At 47.2% G+C, this 20,334-nt stretch overlaps 1 protein-coding gene across 2 annotated transcripts in view; it reads left to right on the plus strand.

Moving 5' to 3' along the window:
* The window catches only part of LOC309882993 (vascular endothelial growth factor receptor kdr-like), a 131,753-nt gene that overhangs the window by 21,133 nt on the left and 90,286 nt on the right, over nt 1-20,334 (plus strand). For both annotated transcript variants that reach the window (XM_082770611.1, XM_082770612.1), the window contains exons 2-3: nt 13,801-13,897; nt 17,809-18,020. In XM_082770611.1, coding sequence (XP_082626737.1) covers nt 13,801-13,897; nt 17,809-18,020 — 309 coding nt within the window. The remainder of the gene's footprint in view (nt 1-13,800; nt 13,898-17,808; nt 18,021-20,334) is intronic.

Raw genomic sequence — 20,334 nt, forward strand, 5'->3', positions numbered from 1 at the left:
GCAGTGATGTTTTTCTTTCTTGGCAGTGGTGTTCTCTTTGCTTTCATTCAGAGCTCACTTAGCTTCCATGGTTCTCTTTTCTCCTCGACATTTTCATACAGATCTGTGTGTTTTTTATCAGGGCTTCTGTTACTCTGCAAGAAATAGTCAGGAGAGAGTTCCAAAACCAGAAGCTGCTTTCTTCATTTAATTGCTCTTAGAGTCACATTTGTTGATTTCCGTAACTATCCAGCACAAGAACTGATCTTATTCTTCAAAGAGTGACTGAACGTTTTATCTATGGGAGCTGCAATAAACTCTTGGGCTGAAAAGGGAAACTTTTTAGGAAAAGAAAACAGCAGTGGGCTTATCTCTGCTCTGCTTGAAATCAGTAGTAAGAATAGAACCAGTTTGGTTTTTTATAACAAGAGAGCTTTTCATTAGAAAATTACACTGTGACAAAATTTTGTGTCCAAAGTGACTGGGGTAAATGCAGTCTTCCAGGAAAGGTTCTGCAGCCAGGATGGTTTCTCTGCTCACAGCCCAGCGACACCATGCCCCTGTCACTGAGATGCATGTGTAGGATGCTGGAGACACCAAGTTCCTTGGCAGAATCAAGCCTTTGAATCTGTGTCTCCAACTACCGGGGGCTGCCCTAAATATATGGCTATTTTTAGACGAGTCTTTTTCTGTTGCTGCTTTTCATAATAAAAATTAAAAATAAATAAATAAATAAAAAACAACCTTTGAAGGATTTTTGTTTTATCCCTACACACAACAGGAATTAAAATAAATAAATAGACCTTAAATATTTAGACATGAAAAAGAAGAATTTCCTGCCCAGCTTTTGCTAAGCGGCGTAGGTGGCTTTAATGCAAACCGGGCCTGCTGCTGGGTGCCCAGCAATGTTTTCTTTTCCTGAAAGTCAGTGAAGAACCTTTAAAAGCAGGGTCCCACAAGGCAAACACACGGCTTCCAGAGGCACCGTGCAATCATCTCCCCGGTGCCGTGGCTCCTTCAGATGCCGATGTGAGCTGCTGCGACCCAACCCACCTGGCTGCAGAGGGAGTTGCTCTGCTGCAGCAGCAGGGAGGATGCTGCCAGCAGTGGGGCAGCGAGCCGAGGGAGCCTTGAAGTGCGTGAGCCCCTCGCAGAGCCCCTCAAGGTCCAACCAAGAAGCAGGATCCGGCCCTAAAGGAGCAGGCTCAGCTCGGGGCATCCCAGCTGGAGGATCACCCACCTGCTGCCCCGCTCAGGGCTCGTAGGAGGCTGCGCCCAGACAGCGGCGGCTGCCTTTCCTCCGAACCTTCGCAGGGCCAGCCAGCTAATCTGGAAAGCAGCAGGGGACAGAAGAAGGGACTTTTGTCAACAGGCAGCCATGCTACGTAGACTTGATAAATATGTGCAGCGCTAATTCGAAGCAGATTCCTGCTTTGCCACAAGCAGAATTCCTCCAAGCCCTGCCATCAAAAACATTATGTCACAGCTGCGGAGAAGCCTAACAAACAGGGGAGCAGCCGGGGTCACGTCAGGGTAGCTGTGGTGGAGGCTGCAAGGAAGCGATTGAAGCCCTGCTCCACGGCCTGATGGACTTTGTCATTAAGAAGGATTTCACAAACGATTTGCAGCCAATTCCCTGGGTCTGATTGGTACTTTCCAGCTTAATGCAAGCCAGCGAGGAAACCAGCTTGCAGACCTAGTTAGGCCAAACTACACAGGGAGGTTGCAGGCAGGAGATAACGTAACATCGCCTGGGGATGCGGAAACCTAACTGCATCGGGGACTGGGTTTTAAGCAGATCGTTCGGTTCTCTCTCCCCTTCTCGAGCAAACAGCTTTTATCTCATCTCCCAAAATAGCAACCTCCCACCCTTCAAAACAAACCAAAAAAAAAAAGTAAAACCTCTTGAGACAGGCACACAAAGCCGACAGAAGCAGAGCACAGAGCTGATCGAAAACAGATTCCAGCGTCAAGTCCAAAGTTGGTTTCAGCCCATTTCTTCTTAATGGGTTATGTTCAGAAACAGAGAAAACAGAGGCATTACCTGCCAAGCAGATTTCACTGTCATTTGGAATTTGCACTTTTCTGACACATATGATCTTTGTGATTTGATCAAATTCATTGCTCTTTAGTGTGGTTCATCAATTGGGCTGATCTTAGGAGGCTCTGGCTCATTTACTTCTGGATGTATAGCCCCAGAAAAGCTAATAAAATAATGCTAACTGGGTGTGTGCTTTTGTTCTGCTTCACTGCGACCATCCACCTTCCCCGTTCTGATTGTGTCCCTCTCGTGACCTTCCCTTGGCCTCCTCCTTCTGCAGGTCAGTGATTCATCAGCAGGAGGACACAGATGTTCTGTACAAAGAAGTGTTTCCATGCAAGCTGATATTTTTCTTAGAAAAGAGGGCTGGGTGATGGAGAGGAGGAATTTAGCACTCTGCAAAAGGCCTGAGAACACACATTACCCGGTTTCCACTGGTGTGCTGCACGATGCTGCTTACACGACCCACCGACACCCCCAGGGAGCAGGGCTGCCTGCTGGATTCACACCAGCAAGGCTCCAAGCAGGAAACCTCAGGGCACGTGGCCCGGGACAAGAGGCAGCCTTTCTGAACAACTCACCCACGAGCACTTGGTGGGCAGCGGGCAGTCAGCTTGCTTGATGGCTTGACTGGGATTTAGCCATGGAGGACGGTCAGAGGCTGTTTTGCAAGCCACCCTCTCAGCGCTCAGCAGACCCTCATCCAAATTCCTCTCTGAGCTCTTTGTTTCTTAGAAACAGCTGCAGTCCTCTTCTGAGTTTTGGTTTATGGACAGTTGAGTCCAAAGCCCAGCACGCCCACTCTGCCTTTGAGTCCCAGCCGTGCTGAAGCAGTACCAAAGCAGTTTGCAAAGAAGAGACCGGCCCTGGCAGGCCATCTGAGCGGGACAGCGTGGCCCCAATACAGCCCTAGATGTGACAGCTGAAGCACTGGGAGATTGCTTCATGTAGGTCACCAGCAAATGTTTTCTGAAGGACATCTCCTAACGCTTTATCTCATCTAATTTTAAATAGTCCTAAAGATAGGGAATGTTGCTTCCTTTGGGAGATGAATTAGACATGCTGATAGAACAACATTGGGAAGATTTTCTTTCCTCTCCCTAGGCTCTTACCACTTGCAACTGTAAAAGCAGATAAATAGCTGCCCTTGGTATTGGACCTCCCGTGATCCCAGCCCTTCCTGTTAAGCACTCTGATTTACAAGTTTTATTGTTGTAGCACCGAGAGGTCCCCACAGTGTACTGTGCCAGCAAGTAGCATCAAATCTACTGAGAGGGCTCTTGGACTGCAGGTTTAGACAACCTGGCAAATAATCAGATTAGAAAAATGACAGATTATCTTTTAAACCATACCAAAGTTTTGCTTGAGATATGGAAAACTGGCAGAGCACTCATACAATGTTGAGACAAAATTGCCTAAGAATCATCCCTGACACCAGAGATGTCAGAGTCAAGATACAAAGCAGAGATCTAGACACGTATATTTAGTATCTTAACTGTTCTCTTCCATGTATTTGGGCTATTGATCCTTGACTGAACATCAAAGAACACAGAGAAAATGATACTCTAAAATCATACCAGCGAGTAAACCCATGCTTTCCTAAAAACAAACATCTCTGCAGCAATGAATTCTTTTCATCTTCATTGGAGATGAGCCACCAGCTTAGCTGTAGGGACAAGTTTCCTTTTTTTTTTTGGCTTGTGTGCCACTGAACAGATTTCCTCCCTGAACTTCATGTTCATTGAAGGCCAGGCTACCAAGTTTCGGAATGCGTCCATCACATCTAGGCAGTTTGCACCAAACCAAAGCAAAAGAAAGGTGCTGTTAGTCTCCCCCTTAAGCCTCATGTGGCTCTACTGACTCAAATCACTGCAAACAAATCATTTCCCTGTACAAAGCAAAGACGGGATCCAGAACGGATCCACACGGCATATCCCGATAAACCCCATCAGTTGGGCTAACAGCATCTTTCTTCAGATCTTATGAAGGTCACTCTGTGCTGTTCAGGGCTTAAGGATATGTTACAACTAGTCTGAGGGTTTCCCAACGGTCTCTTGAGAAAGTGGCTGATGAAACAAGAAGAGACTTGGGAGTCACCAATTTAGGCTGCGGATGGTAGAGGAGGAACAGGAGTGAGCATCCTCCTCACCTGATACACGCAGGCAGAGGCTGAAGGCAAAGTCCTTACAATTCACAGAAACACAGTTTTTGCTAAACTAGAGTTTGAGGGATGTCATAAGTTCTCTCTCCTGTTCCTTTCTGGTCATTCTGATGTCTCTCTAGGGTATCCATCTTACACTTTTCCAAACTCTTTTACTTAGGATGAATTGTCACGAAATCTTATTGTCAAAGGTGTATGCTGACTTAGAGTACAATATTTTAATTGACCCAGGAGTTTGAAAGACTGTTGCACATTAGTATTACCTTATATTATATGCAAAATTTCTCTGTTAATACATGTTCTGGCTATGAACTTAAATAGCCAGATTAGGTGGATTTCAAATTCCAATCCCTCAGCAGCTCTGTAAGTATACATATATATGGCAGCTGAGGTTGTGTGTTGGGTTAATGCTGGCCAGTGCATTATTCATGCGGTGTGGCCAAGTGAAACTTTATTTACCAGCATATTTAACTTGAAGGACTTTTATTTTAATCTCTGTTTGCTTTTAATTTATGAGTGTTATTTTCCAAGCCGTATGGTACCAGAGGTCTCCCTCTGAAACAAGTCTGATAGCTCTAAATTACTGCTGAAAGTTGTTTCATGATTATACTCCAAAGGTGATGGGACTAGACTAGATTTATAACCCCAGCATTACGCTCTGGGTGCCTGTATGACCAGATACCAGAACAGATCTTTGACATGTGTGAAAACAGCATTATTTTATTGACTTCTCATAAAAATTTCATTTCACCACTGCTGGTCTCTGATGTTAGCAACTTTTATGGGGACCTAAGGGAAATCCCTTTTAGGAGTTTATGTTGCCAGCTTAAAGTCTGACCTCTGCTGGCAGTCAGGATGAATTAGCTGGTTGGTGCGTGCGTGGGTTGCTGTGTGCCTTCTGAACACCGAATGAAGGGCAACTGCTCGGGCCTTCAGAAAAATAAACCCCACTGCACGCTCCCTGTCTCCTGCCTTGCAAGCAGAGGACCCGCATGCAGCCTTACTACTGCCCTGGTGTACCACAGACCCCCTGCAGGATGTGCTGCCATCGTATGGGAACCACCATTTACATTGCCAGCCTGCCAAGAGGCGTGCAGTAATGTTGTGATCAATAAGTAAAAATATATCTAAATTATCATATCATGTCCATGCAGAAAATAAAACTACTGCCTTATTTATTTTTTTAATCTGATGGTTACTGGCACTGCAATAGAAAAGGGTTAGAAAGATATAAAATTGTACGGTCAAGAAAACATCAGAAAACTTTTCTACCAATGCTCTAAGTTTAAATAAAAGATCCATTTTCTTTAATGAAATAACCAGGCTAAAGAGCTCCATTTACTCTTATCCCGAATACAGGCAGTCCATTACTCCAGATAAAAAGTCCAATATAAATGTTAAAACTGGGTAGAAGCAAGAAAGAAATCAGTGCTTGCATCAACAGATTTACTACTTGTTTTTCACGAGAGGTCCTGGCCCAAATCAAGATAGATTTCCATAGTGACTGATCCTTTCTGTGCACACGAGCAGGTTGGGGAATAGTTCTTGGAACAGAGTCAGCACAACAATTGCTTTCATTATTTGCAGCTGTACAAAACAAATAACTTTGAAAGAAATATAGAGAGGTGCCAAATTCAATCCCATTGATGTGTGAGTGAACACAGTGTTTAGTGCTGCTCTGTGTGACACACATGAAGTCTGTGAATTACGGCTGTTGACTTTCAGCCTTACATGTCACCCTTGATAAATGAGCTAATCTGCTGATAGCTACTCAAAATAATAAAGTAATTTAATTAAAAGTGTTTAAAAACGTTCCTTCCACAGCATCCGAAACTTTCTAAGTTTCACCGTGTACACGGCATACAAATTACCCTCTATGGGGCAATTCGGATTAGATTAAAGGGAACTGAGTGTAGGGGTTTGACAAGCAGGAGTCACAACCTGGGCAGTGTCTGTAGCTACGAAGATGTGTTGGGCTGATAAAAGTGATAAAAGTGATCTGTCCACCAGCACACAAACAAACTCCCAGGAGTTCACAGGCTAAAAGAGGTGAGGTGACCCAGGAAAGCCTGGTAGGGCCCAGTGGGGACAGGCCAAGCCCACCTCGCCACCTTCCCATTTCCCACTCAGCGCTCTGGAGAAAGAAGCGAAACCTTGGCCAGGTTCACTTCCAGACGAATGCTGTGTTGGATCTGAAGACCAAAGAGCAGCAAGTCCCTTACCATACGGGCGAAGGGCAGGCAGGGCAGGGCTGTGGTGGGCTGCAGCAGGAGCGCAGGGCCTGGAGGGCTCCTGCAGGGGCTGCTGCCATCTGGGTTCCTCCTCGGGGCCAGCCCGCGCCCGTGCTGCTCTCCCTCGCAGCCCTGTCACCAGAACGGGCCCTCTCCTCGGGATGGCCAAGTCCAGGAAGAATGAAAGCTATGTCCGGAGCTTCCATGAAGTAATCCTGTCTGGGAAGCAATGGAAACACTTGCATCTGCAACCCTAAGCTGTTCTCAGGAGACCACATCGGGGGAGAGGCAAAGACAGTTTCATACCTCACATATTTTGATTTTTTTTTTCTTCCCCTGAAGTCTTCCACGCATAGCATGGTCTCTTTTGTGTGTGTGTGTCTCTCTCTCCCACCGGGTCTGCATATTTGCTAATCGTGGAGATGTGCCAGGTCTTCTCTTTCCCAGAGGAATTGCCATAATTTAGATCCAGAAATAACAACATTCCCAGCCTTTTCTCCATCAACATGAGATTGCTGCATTTCCTAAATACTTCAAATTGTGCTTGAGTGCATGGCAGATGATTGCAGATGTTGCCACCTCCTTTCCCAGATCTCTTGTTTATTTTATGGCTGTAGATCTAAGCTCTGGACTTGTCACGCAGTCACAAAGAACGGACGTGTCCCCCCCTCTGTACCTCAGCATAAGCACAGGGCGGTGATCTCTCTGTCATTCTGTAGGACTCCACACTCTGCGGTGTCAGAGGGAAAACAATGGCTCTGATTAATGAGCTGCTGCCACCAAAGACCAAACAATTTTGACCTAGAGCTGCTTTCTGTGGCCTCCTTCCATAAATCTGCAACTGATACGGCGATCCCTATCATGGAAAGACGAGAAAGCTCATGGCACTGCACGCTCAGGGAGTTGCCTTTGAGCAGGTGTAGTCAAACTCCAAAGGTTATGTTTTGATTACCAAAAATCAGAGTGAAGTTCCTGTTAATTAACGGTGTTTTTTTAACTGTCAGCACACAAAGCAATCAGGTGGCCTTGCTGAAGTGTTTCTGCTGATTACAGGAGGAAATCAGAGTGACCCTGTGCCACTTCATCAGGAAATGCTGATGCATCGATGGGTGAGGAAAAGTCTTGTAGGAACAAATCCCAAGAGTAGGGCCAATGTCTTATCTTATCTCCAAACACTCACCCTACTTTGCAGTTGTTTTCCCTGTGCTGTAGATGTCTCCTCCACTTGAGAGCAATGATTGAATTTTTTGTTGTTGTCTCTGAGAACCTTTACATCCGAACTCCTGCCTCTGGCAGAGCTGCACACAACTTGTATCTGTAGCAGGCAGAGGGGAAGAATGGGTGGGAACTGCTCCCCTTTCTCACGAATCAGCTAAACAAATACTGGTCCTCTGGCTTGGAAAATCAACAAAAGCATGAAGCCTGCTGCGCCAGCAGATACTCTTGGGTTAACACCAGTGTTCAGATATTCTGAAAGAATCTTAGCCATCTCCCCCGATGAGTTACTGATTACTAATTTAATTCTGTATGAACTTCTTCAGCTTCTGTAGGAATGGAAGCTCACTGATGGCTAGCTACATGCCCACACAGGGCATCGCTGTGGCAGGACTCCCTGGGGGGATTCCTGTGTTCTTCTAGGTGGAAGCCAAGAGGAGGATATGCTTCTTGCAAAACGAAACAGAAAATCTTCAAAAGTTCCCAAGAGACCTGGGGGCAAGTGGGCTCTTTGCGTTTCTTGCCTAGATGGTGCGCTGGGCAGTTTTCAGGGTGGTGGGTTGTTCCCATTACAGGCTGGTGGGCAGCAGCTTGGCTGCCAGCTTGCAGCACATGGAGCAGAATCACCAAATCCCTGAATCACAGGATCAGCTAGGTTGGGAGAGACCTCCAAGATCACCTAGTCCAACCTCTGACCTACCACCTAGCACTTGCTGAAGTGGCATTTCCAGCTCGTGTGAGAGCAGGGCTGGGACAAGCCCTAGGCCCCTAAACCTTTCCGGGAAAGGCAGCTCGGCAGGGAGGGTGTGAGCATCCTGTGGGGCTGTGGCCCTTGACAGCACCTGAGGAGGAGGGCACGGCCTCATACATTAAGCACTGTGCACATGTGTAGGAAAAGATGAAGAGTTTAAATCTTTACAAACGACTTCCATTATTAGCCTCAATATACATATGGAGAATTGAGGCTTAGGAGAGCAAACAACCTGATAAAGCGAACTCCCTGAGCAAACCATGAAACGGGAGCGAGGTGATGAAGCCACGTTAGATCTGGAGGGTAAGCTACCTGCACACAGCCCTTTCTGACCCACACATTCCACATCTGCAGCCCATCGTGGGGGGCCTTTGCCCTCCCTACTGGCTCGGTGCCCATCAGGTGGCTTGACAGAGCACCCACTAGCCAGCAGAAAAGAAGAAAATGGAGAAAGAAGTTTGCTCCTGATTTAAAGCCAAGATCTTCAAGACAAGAGCATCCCTTCTTTGCTGGGAGAGTCAAAGCCAGCAATAATGCTTAATTTAGAAAATATTGTGTTTAGAATAGAGAGCATAAGGTATTTTATTAATGCATGAGTCTGGCAGAATCAAAAATGATATGTCCTTCTCCCACCCAAAGTCACAGCAAAAGGGAGGGAGAGGTGGGTCTTTTTACTTACTTGCTAATGTCCTTTTAAGCCTTTAAAGTAACAGAAAATTACTCAATTATAACAAGTGAAAGCTGATTCCAGGAGCTGAGGACCTGATAAACACACCAAATATTGCAAGGCTTGTGATGCCATAATGCCAGCAGTACTGTTTTCTCTTTTCATAGTGGGTGACCTTCAAACAAATCCTAAAATGATTACAGGCCGTTGGTTTAAACACACACGGCTTTTCACTGAATCCTTGAACTTTCTAATCCTAGTGGAAATAGGATTTCCTTGGGGACACAGTCATGAAAATACCCTTTAAAACTGGTACCTGTTTGTTTCCCAGATGCACTCAAGCTGTGTCCTTGTGATGAGGTTCCCTGGCCTCTCAGAGGACAGCACATTGTCTCTCCTCAGTGCCATTTAGTGCTGCAGACACAAAGCAGTTTGGAGAGACTGAGCCATCATCTGTTTGTCCCTGGCAGGCAGGACAGGTAGCAGCTCTTCGTCTGCACGATCCATATTACTGGCAACCATCTCATTAAGGGTGGTCAGGGCCATGCACATAGAGCCCACAGTGACCCCCCGAGCATTTTCAGAGCACAGATTATGTTCCTGATCTGGGCTCTGACTTTCAGAAACACTCCAAGTTAAGCATGGCTTACAAAAGTATTCCCAGTCTATTGTCAGCCGTGGACAGAGTTTTTAAATAACGTGTCTATGCCTCTCCCCTTTCCCTACTAAGTCAGCTCTAAAACCCTGACTTCCAGCCCTTCCTAATGGGACCTGATGTGTCCTAGGGCCCAGATCTGTGCACAAGAGTGACTTTACACACATGAATAGTCCCTGGAGTTCAATCATGTGCAAAAAGCTATTTGTGTGCCCAAATCCTTGTGGAATCAGGGCCTTGGTCTAACCTGCTTCATTTAGCTGTCAGCACAGCGGTCTGCGCTTTGCCTAGACGTTATTTTTTTGTCATCTGACGCAGAGGTTAGGTGCTCTTTGGTACTGTTCTTTCAGTTTTCCCCTCCTTTGTGTGCTGCAGTGCCCGAAAGGGATAAGAGGATCTCTTAATCAGGTACGATATTGACATTAGCTGTCACCACGTAGAAAACCTCGATACGCTCGATCTCACAAGCATTTGTGAGCGCTCTTTTTGGCATAGCTACTGGGTAGTGACAGTGCCTAAAGGATGCTTGAAGGAAGACTGTTACAATGCGAAACAGAGATTAAAAATAGTTGTTATCTCTGCTTACCGATGGTCCTAGCACGAACAAGGCTTAGTGTGGGAGGGATGTCCCTCGGCCAAGCGAGATGGAGTTAGGAATCATCTGGCAGAGGTGAGGGAGGTCACACGCTACCCTCCGCCTGGGGATCCTCCCAGGTTTCATCTTGGCTATGGTGCAAAATCAGATTATCCCAGGAAAAGCAGTTTTCAATATACTTTTCTTCCCTGGACAATGTATCAGTCAACCTTCCACATTTCACTGCCAAGGACCCGTGTCGATGTGCTGTGTTTGGGGTTTTCTGCGCTGTCAGGAGCAGAATGTTAACCTGGCAGAGAGAATAAGCTCTTGGGAGCAGAAACGGCGCAGAGAGGCCCTGGTCAGAGGGTCTGTCCTGGCTCAGGGCTCTTCTTAAAGCCTCTCTTTAGCTCGGCACTGCGAGACTCTTGACCAGCTGTGGTCAACCTGCTTTGGCAGAGAGAGACATTTCTTAAAGTCCTGACTGTTTTCTTATGAAACTGAACACAGCAATCCTTGTGGGTACCTTCTAGCTCAGGATATTCTCCAATTTTATGATTCTAAGTACAGAGCTAGCTGTAATTTATTTATTTAGTTAGTTAGTTTTGAGAAATGCTAGACATACTGATTAAAGCTGTAAAATTAAAATGAACTACATTAAAATAGTGAACATCCATGCAGCATACAAAGAAGGAAGAGCACCATAACGAAGCTACATGGCGCATTTAAGCACTCAGCTTTGGCTCAGGCATGCCAGAAAAGGCACACGCTGTGTTTAGAAAAACTCTCTGTCACCTGGCAGCGGGGATGAAATGTGTGTGGCAGAGGAATTTCTCCTCCTGTCCTCCATGGGGTAGAAACGCGCCGAAATTACTCTTTGCTTATTCTTTTCTTCAGCTCCTGAAGCCAAAATAAACTTTGAGAAAAAAAGTATCTCAGATGTCTAAACAGAATAATTGAAAAATACTTTTTTTTTCTCTTAGCAAAACCAGTCTCAGATATTATGAAAGCCCGAGCACTTACTCCCCGGTCACAAGATGAGCTCGGGGCTCTGCCCGCTGCCTGGCACAGCACCCCGCACCCCTCCCACAGCATCACACTTGCTCATGAGGGACCTCATGGGCCTGTTCAAAAGGCCAGCTCGAGGCTTCAGCTAAGCCACTGTGAGCCCTAAAAACAATTGACAGCGCATGAGGAACCAAAGAAAGGATTATTCAAAACCCCAGGATTTTCTAAGTCAAAGCAGACCTGGCTGAAGTCAGCGCAAACAGCCCGGCGCGGATCGCGGTAGTAGCTGCGTGCTGGAAAAACTATGCAGGGCCCAAAGCCCCCTCAGCTGGCTAATTAAATGGCACTCAGCAAACATTTCCAAAGCTACATTGACCATTTTTTTTGTTTTCTTTTTGCAAAGATCAACACTTAGCCTTAGGTGAGTGAAATTCCTCAGCACCACAGAACAGCACATGCCAAAGCTCAGACCATGCCACGTAACGTGCTTGTTACAACCCAGCTTGGCAAGGGGTTTGGACCCGATGATCTCCAGAGGTCCCTTCCAAGCACTCTGGGATTTTGAGTCTGTGACTCCATGAGTCTAGGGGGCGTTTTGCATCCACAGCATTACACACAATAGCAATTTTTAGGTAGGGCCATGCTACACAATGTCACCCTGGAGGGAGCTCATGTTGGCCAGGCTCCCACTTGCTCTCCAATTTATTCCTTATTCTATACAGGACATTAGAGACAGAGCTACAGAGCCATCAACCATGCAAAACAGGGTGTTGGGAGGTCTCTGATGGTGGAGCCATGGTCAGGACCAGTGCAGTGTGAGCTGCAGGTCTGTAGGGAGGCTCCGTGTGCCCAACAGGGGGGTTGAGGAACACGCTGTCTGGGCAGGATGCTCCCCGGGAAGGACTCTGGTGCCATGAGATGAGCTGGCCTCCGCTGAGTTTCTGCCGGGAATTTGAACGGCTCACGGAGGAAGCCCGGCTCTCCAACGTGGGAGTGATTCACTCTCCACGCTGAGAGAATATGCCAGGCTCAGAGCGTTTTACTTGAATCCAGCACAAAGGAGATGAGAGGAGATGGGAGGTGGGAGGCAAGAAAATCACTGTTTCATCCAGTTGAAAAGTTAAACCCTAATGTTTCTCTTTTTGTTAGATGCATTATCTTCACTATTCTGCTGAGAATAATGCCTCTTATAAGCCCAGCTAAAGATTTCTGGCTTATCAAGTTCAAGGCAAAGAAGATAGAGATTTGAAGAGCAGGAGGGGAAAGAAAACATACGGCTTTAATGTCAGAGCTTTAGAAATTGAGATACTTATCTAAGCCTGTTTTCTCCTTTCCTTGATTATGTTACTTTGAATTTGGACAAGGAAAGCAGCCCAGCCAGCCTCACTTCTGCTTCTTCTCAGTTTCACTTTCTTAAAGTGATATTGCCACAGATGAACGCTCCGATAGCAGGAGGGTTTCACGTTCGGCTTTCTGCAGCAGCTGCCAGGAGCGCTCGGGGCGCGGGGCCGCGCAGCACCCACCTGCCAAAGCTCCTCACTCCGGCCACGAATGTCAGCAGCCCCTGCACGTGGCCGTCTGCGAGGGCTCAGGAGCATCCCAGCACCTCTCAGTGCCCGTGTCTGTGGGGCTGTCACGGTGCAGTGGCTGTGCTCACAAGCTGTGTGGTGCGTGAGCCGCACCGAGCGCTCATCAGTGCAGCGGGGGTGAGGTGAAACCTGTCCTGATCCCACAGAGCCCTGCGAAGTGGGGCTGCTCGGGAGATGTTTCCTGAGCCAGGAGATGATGGTGATGGGGATGATGAGGAGAGAGGCCTTTGTCACTGCTGTCACTAAAGCCCACTGTCATGAGTGACCTGACAAACCTTGTTACACCAGCACTAGGGATGGGGTCTCAGACATCACTGTGAACTACCTGGCAGCACTAGTTTTAATTTTATTTTTTTACATTTGCCTCAAAGAAAGCAGCTTGCTGTTTGGTTCCAGTGCAGTATTAGTGAATGTTTCTTCGGAAAACAGGAGGCTTTTGATGTGTTTTTAACTTAGCAGATGTTTCATGGCTGTGAATCAGAAAGAGCTGCTCCCAGAATTATTGTTACCTCTCCTCCCATTGATTACAAGGTAATATGTGAGCTCGTGCACCGAGTTATTTCCCAAAGACCTGATTCCCACCAGTTCTGTACGTGTGTAAAAACCTTTTGAAATGAATCTGTTGTTCTAAAACTGTAATAATCCAGTAACACAGCCAGCTCTAAATAAAAGGAAGAAGACTATTAGCAGAAATACAGGTTCCCCATGTTAGAAAAGAAAGAGATGAATAAGGGAAAGAAAAACAAACTGAGGGGATCTCGGTAGGTACAGTGTGCTCAACTGAATTGCAGCAATATAAATTAAACCCTGTGTGGGCCCCCAATTTAGGAACTATTTACAAAACAAAAAGCTTTCCTCAGCTGCATTGTGCCCGTTCCAACCGTACTGAATAGCCTGCCTAACCATGGTTTCTTCTTTATTTGTGTCAGGTCTTGCTGAGGACGAATTTTTTGAGAAACCGACGCTAAGCATTGCAAAAAACCAGATTGTCATCTTACCAGGAGAAACCCTAAAAATAAAATGCAGGTAAGGATTGCTCGGGCAGTGCTGGATTCCCTGGGTTGTAGCGATCCCCTTGGCACAGCACAGCTTCTGGGGAGGGGAGAGCAAAGATTGCTGCACAGCCATCGTCTGGCAACTGGAGCAGTTTTCCCTCACAGGTGTTTCTGAGTGGAGGAGAATGTGCTGGGCTGTAACGGAGCAGGGAGGAAGGTCTGCGGTCACCATGCAGCCTGACCTCGCTCTTCACACTGTAAGGGGGCCCAAGAGAAGCCCTGAGTCAGTGCACGAGTAAGCTTATGGAAGGGGTTGTACCTTAAGGATGTGGCTGTAAGATCCTCATCTGAAAATAGGTTCCCATGCAGCTCTTCTGCAGCTAAAGTCACTCCTTTGCCCCCTGTCTATAAGTAAATGACAACTGAGATCATCACACTGTCATTAGCTCATTATATATACATATATATGTATAAAGCTTCACATATTAATACATTCATGTATATATAAGACCAAAATGTATGTATAAGCTTAAACTTCCTAACCTCAAATACTGCTAACCCACAAGATGACCATTAAATAAGCAGCAGTTACTACGTGTACATGCAAAGACCTGATCTGCTTGAACTTACAGCTTTAAATCAAAGATAACCAGGAGTTGTAAAAACCAGAGCATTAATCACAAATTGTGGCAGCTCTTCGATTCTTGACACAACGTGTGAAAACCAGCCGTGCAAAAAATAAGCAAAGTTTTGGTAATGCCTTGTGTTTGCAGGGTGGTGGACCTCTGCAAAAGGAGGATATAGGGTTTTGGTTACAACCAAGCAGTAAATGCAAAGAGTCAGAGCACTTTCTGCTCTATCCAAACACACACAGGCTCGCGCGGTCACACAAGAGGCCTCAGACTGGGCTGAACACAGGTGTCACTTGTTCTGAGTGTGATTTCAATGCCACACTGCTGGGAGAGGCTGTTTTTCAGTTTCTGCAGAGAGCATTGTAGGAGAGAAGGCTGAAGGTAATCTAAACTATCACAGTTTCTCCCTCACACGTACCATTTTTTTTTATTTTTTTTTTTACACCTTCTTGCAAAGTCCCTTTGACTGTAGCCAGGACGTGGTTGGTTTCTTGCAACCCCAGTTCCTGGAGACAGTAAGAGCAATAGGAAGGTGAATCTAAGCTGTAGGTTATGCTGACTCATATATCCCTTCTGATTTTTTTCCTAGTCTATCTAATTCAATGTTACGGTGAAAGGTAAATTGACTCATGCTGTGTAAATTTGTGATGTCTTCTGGAGTGTAAGGTAATCCTCTTCAAAGTACCTCCAGCTATCTGCGTGGCTTATGAGGTCAAAACAACCTTACAATGGTATTTTTAGCTTGGCAAACAGCAAGGATGATGGCAAGAAAGTTTAAACAGTCCTTTAAAATCTCGATGCAGTGCTTCATAAAACATGATATGTGGACACGAGGTCAGTGTGGTGCTGCAGGCCAATTAAACCACTACTTTGCAGCAGTTCTCCATCCACGGCCTTTTTCATCTCTAGCAACACCCTGTTTTCTCGTACCACCAGATGAATGAATAGATGGAGAAATTATTAGCACTTTAACTGTGCTGGCTGTGTTCCGAAATTGCTTTATGGATGCGAAGCAATGAACCCCCCAGCAGGGCTGGCAGGAAGCAGTACCTGTGATGCTAGCAGGGAAGCAGAGGCCCAGAGCGCTCAAGTTGCTCGCCTCACCCAAGAGCTGGGGCTGGAAGCGAGATTTCTGCACTGGGAGCGTGAGATCCCTGACCCAGACCCCGATGCCTGCCACCCGCTGACACACCAGCTCCGAGGTCCCTCCGGGGAGCAGCAGGGCTCAGCACGAGATGGCAGGCCGAGCAGGCAGCTGCTGGAGGCTGAACTCGCCGCGTTAATGCTCCACCTCCCTCTGCCTCCACTCATTGGAGGTTTTTGGCCAGGATTTCCTCATTTTTGGCAGCCTGGCCCAAACATTCAGCTACTGCTTGACTCCCCTTGGCCAGCTGTGTGAAAATCCAGAAGCAGTGGCCAAAGCCTTCATCTTCCACCTGGATAAAACGGGCAGGTGGAGAAAGCGGGCGCATGTGAGGATGCACAGAGCTGTGAAGCCCCGATCTGCTCTGCGGGTTTCCAGCCGTGGCAGAAACCAGACTGGGTGAGGGCAGAGGGGCAGGGATCTGAGCACTGGGTGGGAGCTGAACGTGAAGTGGCAGAGTTCATGTTCAGGGCCAGGAGTCCCATTTCTTGACAGAAGGGGTCATTACGTCAGTAATGACGTTAATAAGGTAGGGAGAGAGCACTGGAGGGACCTCCCCGCCACAAAGCAATCCGGTGCTCTGGAGGCCAGGAAGCTGCTGTGACGGACGAGGTGGGGCCGTCCAAGTCCACCGTGCACCCAGCGGGGGTGAGGCTGCCCACCAGGGAGGATGTTCACGCTTCTCCCAGGGTTCTCCTTCTCCTACGTGCTGGGAATAACCTGGAGAGCTCAGCCCCGCGACCACATCATCTCCAGGAAGGCGACAGAAGGACGGGCAGAAACGGGGGCCAAGAGGATGTTTGCTTAAGTGTCACTGAATTTGCTGGCAAACGCCTTCCCTTACGGCACCGACTGCACCGCTGCAAAGCCACTGGCACAGAAAGGGTCGTCGGGGCTCCTCGCTGACTGGAAATGTCACACAGCTCGCTAGATACACCGAGTACTAGCATCTCTGCGCCAAGGAGACGTGTCTAGACCGGATTTCTCCCTGGCGACACTCAACTGGGGAAATCCAGAGCTCCTTACTCCTTCCTCAGCTCAGCCAAAGCCGCTGGGTCACTGGGAACTCACCGAGGGAGGGAGAAGGGGTGAGGGGTCCGTCAGAACAGCACGGCAGGAGGGCACTGCCTCCCTCCAACAGCAACACGAGCTCCATCTTCCCCAGACGAATCCACAGCCCATTGCTCCCGTCCCCACTGGTTTCCACACTGACCAGCAACAACTACTACAACAAGACCATACTCTTATCACAAAGCAGGCTCAGCCTGTACTGGCTCTTCCCCAGGGACCTCAGAGCACATCCCAAGCAGGACAGGGCTCCAGGAGCTCCTGCCACCATGCTGTGCCCTGCTGGTTTCGGTACAGCACGACCAGCACAGCCAGTGCCCGTTGCTGAGCTAACTTGGGTCTGCTGAAAGCTCCCTCTGAGTCCAGCAACAGGTTGTAAAATGGCTTTGCTTTTTGTCAGTCAGCTACGTAAAATTGCGTTTGACACTAGCTGTGTTCATAAATAAGGCACGCAATGGGTCAGGTGGGTGAGGTGCTGTATCTATCTGTCCTGCTGGTTTTATGTTCTGGCTGCCGTGACGAGGGGAATGGAAAAAAAAATGTGTCTTGAGCAGATATTCTAAGATCTGTAATCTGATTAGTTCCAGACCCTTCACAAAATCAAGATTGAGTCACTGCTGATTAAACAAGAAAGGTGATGAGAAGTTACATAAATGTTCTCTCTACATGCAGCCTTAGAGTTAAAAGAAAGTATAAGTTAATGTAGCTGTTAAAATATGCAAAGTCCTCAGCTTGGAAGAAACATATAATTTTATCTGGTGCTTTCAAATGTTTGAAGTGCCTAAAACATAGCATTATAAAAACAAACTCGTGTTCAGGATGTCTGCTAAAATAAAAATTAAGCTTTCCTCCAGAAGTTAGCTTGCCACAGCTCCTAGAGACCAGTTCTGGAATTCCCCTTGTCCTGTTGGTGAGCGTGGTGTGATCCCCCTTACTTTTTTATGGCTGGTAATGCAAGCACCCCACAGCCTTAATCATTCATGTCCAAATGACAGGCTTAGGAACATTAGGAATATCGACAACACTTGGCGAGAAGGAAACCCAAGTTTTTTCTGCAGTTGTGACCCTACCGTTAATTTCGGTGCATTGTGTTGACAGGGGAGCACCTTCGGTGAGCTGGCTTTTGAGGGAGGACCAGAGGGAAGACCCCAGGGTGCACCTCAGCAGCTGCCGAAATAGCACGCGGCAGAGCTGCAGCACGCTCGTCGTCAGGAAAGTGACGGCCAACGACACCGGTTACTTCACCTGCATCCATGACGACTCCCCATCCAACAAGGACCTCATGGCCAAGATTTACGTCTTTGTTAGAGGTAAGAACTTGGCTTTCTTTCGGTTTTATGCCTTCTTGGTGACCTAAACTGTGTTCGGCTGAGCTGTTGGATCCGTGCTAGGTACAACAAGCCACCCAACTCAGCTTTCCCAAATCCCACCTCCCCGCTGACCCTGCAGGCACCAGCTCTGGCGTTTTGCAGAGGCTGGGTTACACCTGGGTTGTCAGGCCAGCTCAACTCACGGGGACATGGATGTGACAACCAGAAATTAGCTGTCTTGTTCAATTCCGGGACTTGAAAACTAGAAAAAACTTGAGAACCTGCCTGTTTCTGTGTGCCAAATAACTGACACGCTGATTCCTTTAAACATCTTTTATGCTCTTTTACTTTTAAGACTAAATTCTTTTATCCTAGGGGGTTTTGCTAGCAGAGTGCTTTTCCTAAGATTCACCCTCAATACCCAAGTCTTCCCCTTCCTTCCCAGGCATGAAACTCCCTGAGAAGGGTTTTTGTAATTCCTGTCTCTCCTACACGTTTGTGTGCAGCTTTGTCCTTCACATCCGTGAGGCGTACTTAGCAAAGCTGGATGACCGCACTGTACATATTTTCCTGGCTTTTGTAAAAAATGGCCCACTGCTCATTTCTGTTCTCTTTGAGCTGCCTCTCCTCCGTGTGTCAGAATCACTGAGTTCAGATCCAATAATAAATGGAAACAGAAACTTCAGAGGAGAGTGGTCTGCTGTAATCAAGTGACTAACACACTGAACAACCATGTCAGTAATGGGAATTCTTCTTAAAATATGCCCAGAAAATGCTGATATTTTTTCCCAATCTATTTGACAAACGCATTGGTAAACTATTGAATCATCTTGGATCTTCCAGGCTGAGGTTGTGAGTGATTAGACAAAGGAGCTAACCTTTTGGGGCTGGGACAGGGGATGGCATGAGCTGCTTTGGTGCTGAATAGGGTTACTGTTCAGTTCCCCACGCATACAAATGAGTTAATTTAGTTTTTCCAGTAGCTGCTAAAATGGGGTTCTTGAAGTGTTGGGAATGAAACAAATGCTGGCGATGCAATGAGCTGGATGTGATCTGTGCAGTTCAGTGAGCTGTCTGCCTGCAGGACACGCTTGTGGATGGGCTGGGCAGCTCCCACAGCCTCACGGTGCTGCTAACCATGGTGAGACCAGCACGAGGCGTGACTCCCATCACCAGGGGACCGTGGTCTGCCCACACAGCTAAATTTGACTTCTGAACTGCTAGGTGAACACACCTGGCTGATGCACGTGGATAAGATTTTCCTGTCTCTGTATGTCTGTTGAAAATAGTCCCTTTCTGCCCTCATCCTGCTTTCCCAGTAAGTCTTTCTCTTATCGGAAAGTAGCTTTTTGGTGTTACTTGTTAGTTCCTGCAGTCACTTTTTTTCTGCCTTTCTATTTCCTTTCTCTTATTTTTCCTTGTTACTCTAAGCCCTGGTTTCTTTATCCGCCCTAGTTCTTGTGCTGAGCTGTTTCCTTTTCTCATTACACACTGCTCAGATGCCCCGCATCTAATATTGTTAACCCAGCCCAATGCCTACACTTCAGGAAACAGTGTATTGAAAACTCAATTCTCTATCCTGATTCAGTGCCCTGGCCAGCTACCCGGGACTTCATTACTCTACGGCGGGAGCACGTGCAGGAAATGTTATGGATCTTTTGGGACTGCCTGAGCATTTTCCTTAAGAAAATATCTCAAGTTATGAAATGCTTGCTGGCGATGCACTTGGAGCAGTGCTAATCTAAAAAAAAAAAAAATCACAGGATGTCCTCTTGCTAGCTTGAGCCTGCTGTGCCAAGGTTCTCCCTAAAAACAGCACTGCGTGTTTGCTCTAAATCAATCTATTCTCCTCTCTCAGATGCAATTTCCTCATGTAATATGCCCTCCCCGCTCTATAAACTCTTGCCCAGAGTTTTAAAAGTCCCGTGCTGTAAAAGTTTTGAAGAAAAAGCGTACAGAAATTGAGCCGCTTGTGCTCTCTGCTCCGTGTCCTGCCCAGCCAGCTGCTCGCCCACCACTTCCAGAGCCCAGCTCGGGCTGCAAGGCTGCAAGTGCCTGCTGGGACCTGGCCTGCCAGGCTGGGGAAGCTGCTTGAAACGAAGCTATTTATACCTCTGCATGGATGCTGTCTGCAGGGCGTGCTCTTCTTCCCCTGTAATTCCTGTGTGTGTTTGCTGGATGCCAGCAGGCTGCTCTGGGGACAAGGAAAGTGTTGGCCAGTAAGGGAGCTGTGAGTTGTGGAGTTAAGGAGGGCGTTCAGACCATACCCATGATTTTCTTAACTATTCAAACATGCCTTTGTAAGGGATTTGGT

The sequence above is a fragment of the Aythya marila genome (assembly GCF_965140915.1).
Source record: "Aythya marila genome assembly, chromosome: 13".
Classification (NCBI taxonomy): Eukaryota; Metazoa; Chordata; class Aves; order Anseriformes; family Anatidae; genus Aythya; species Aythya marila.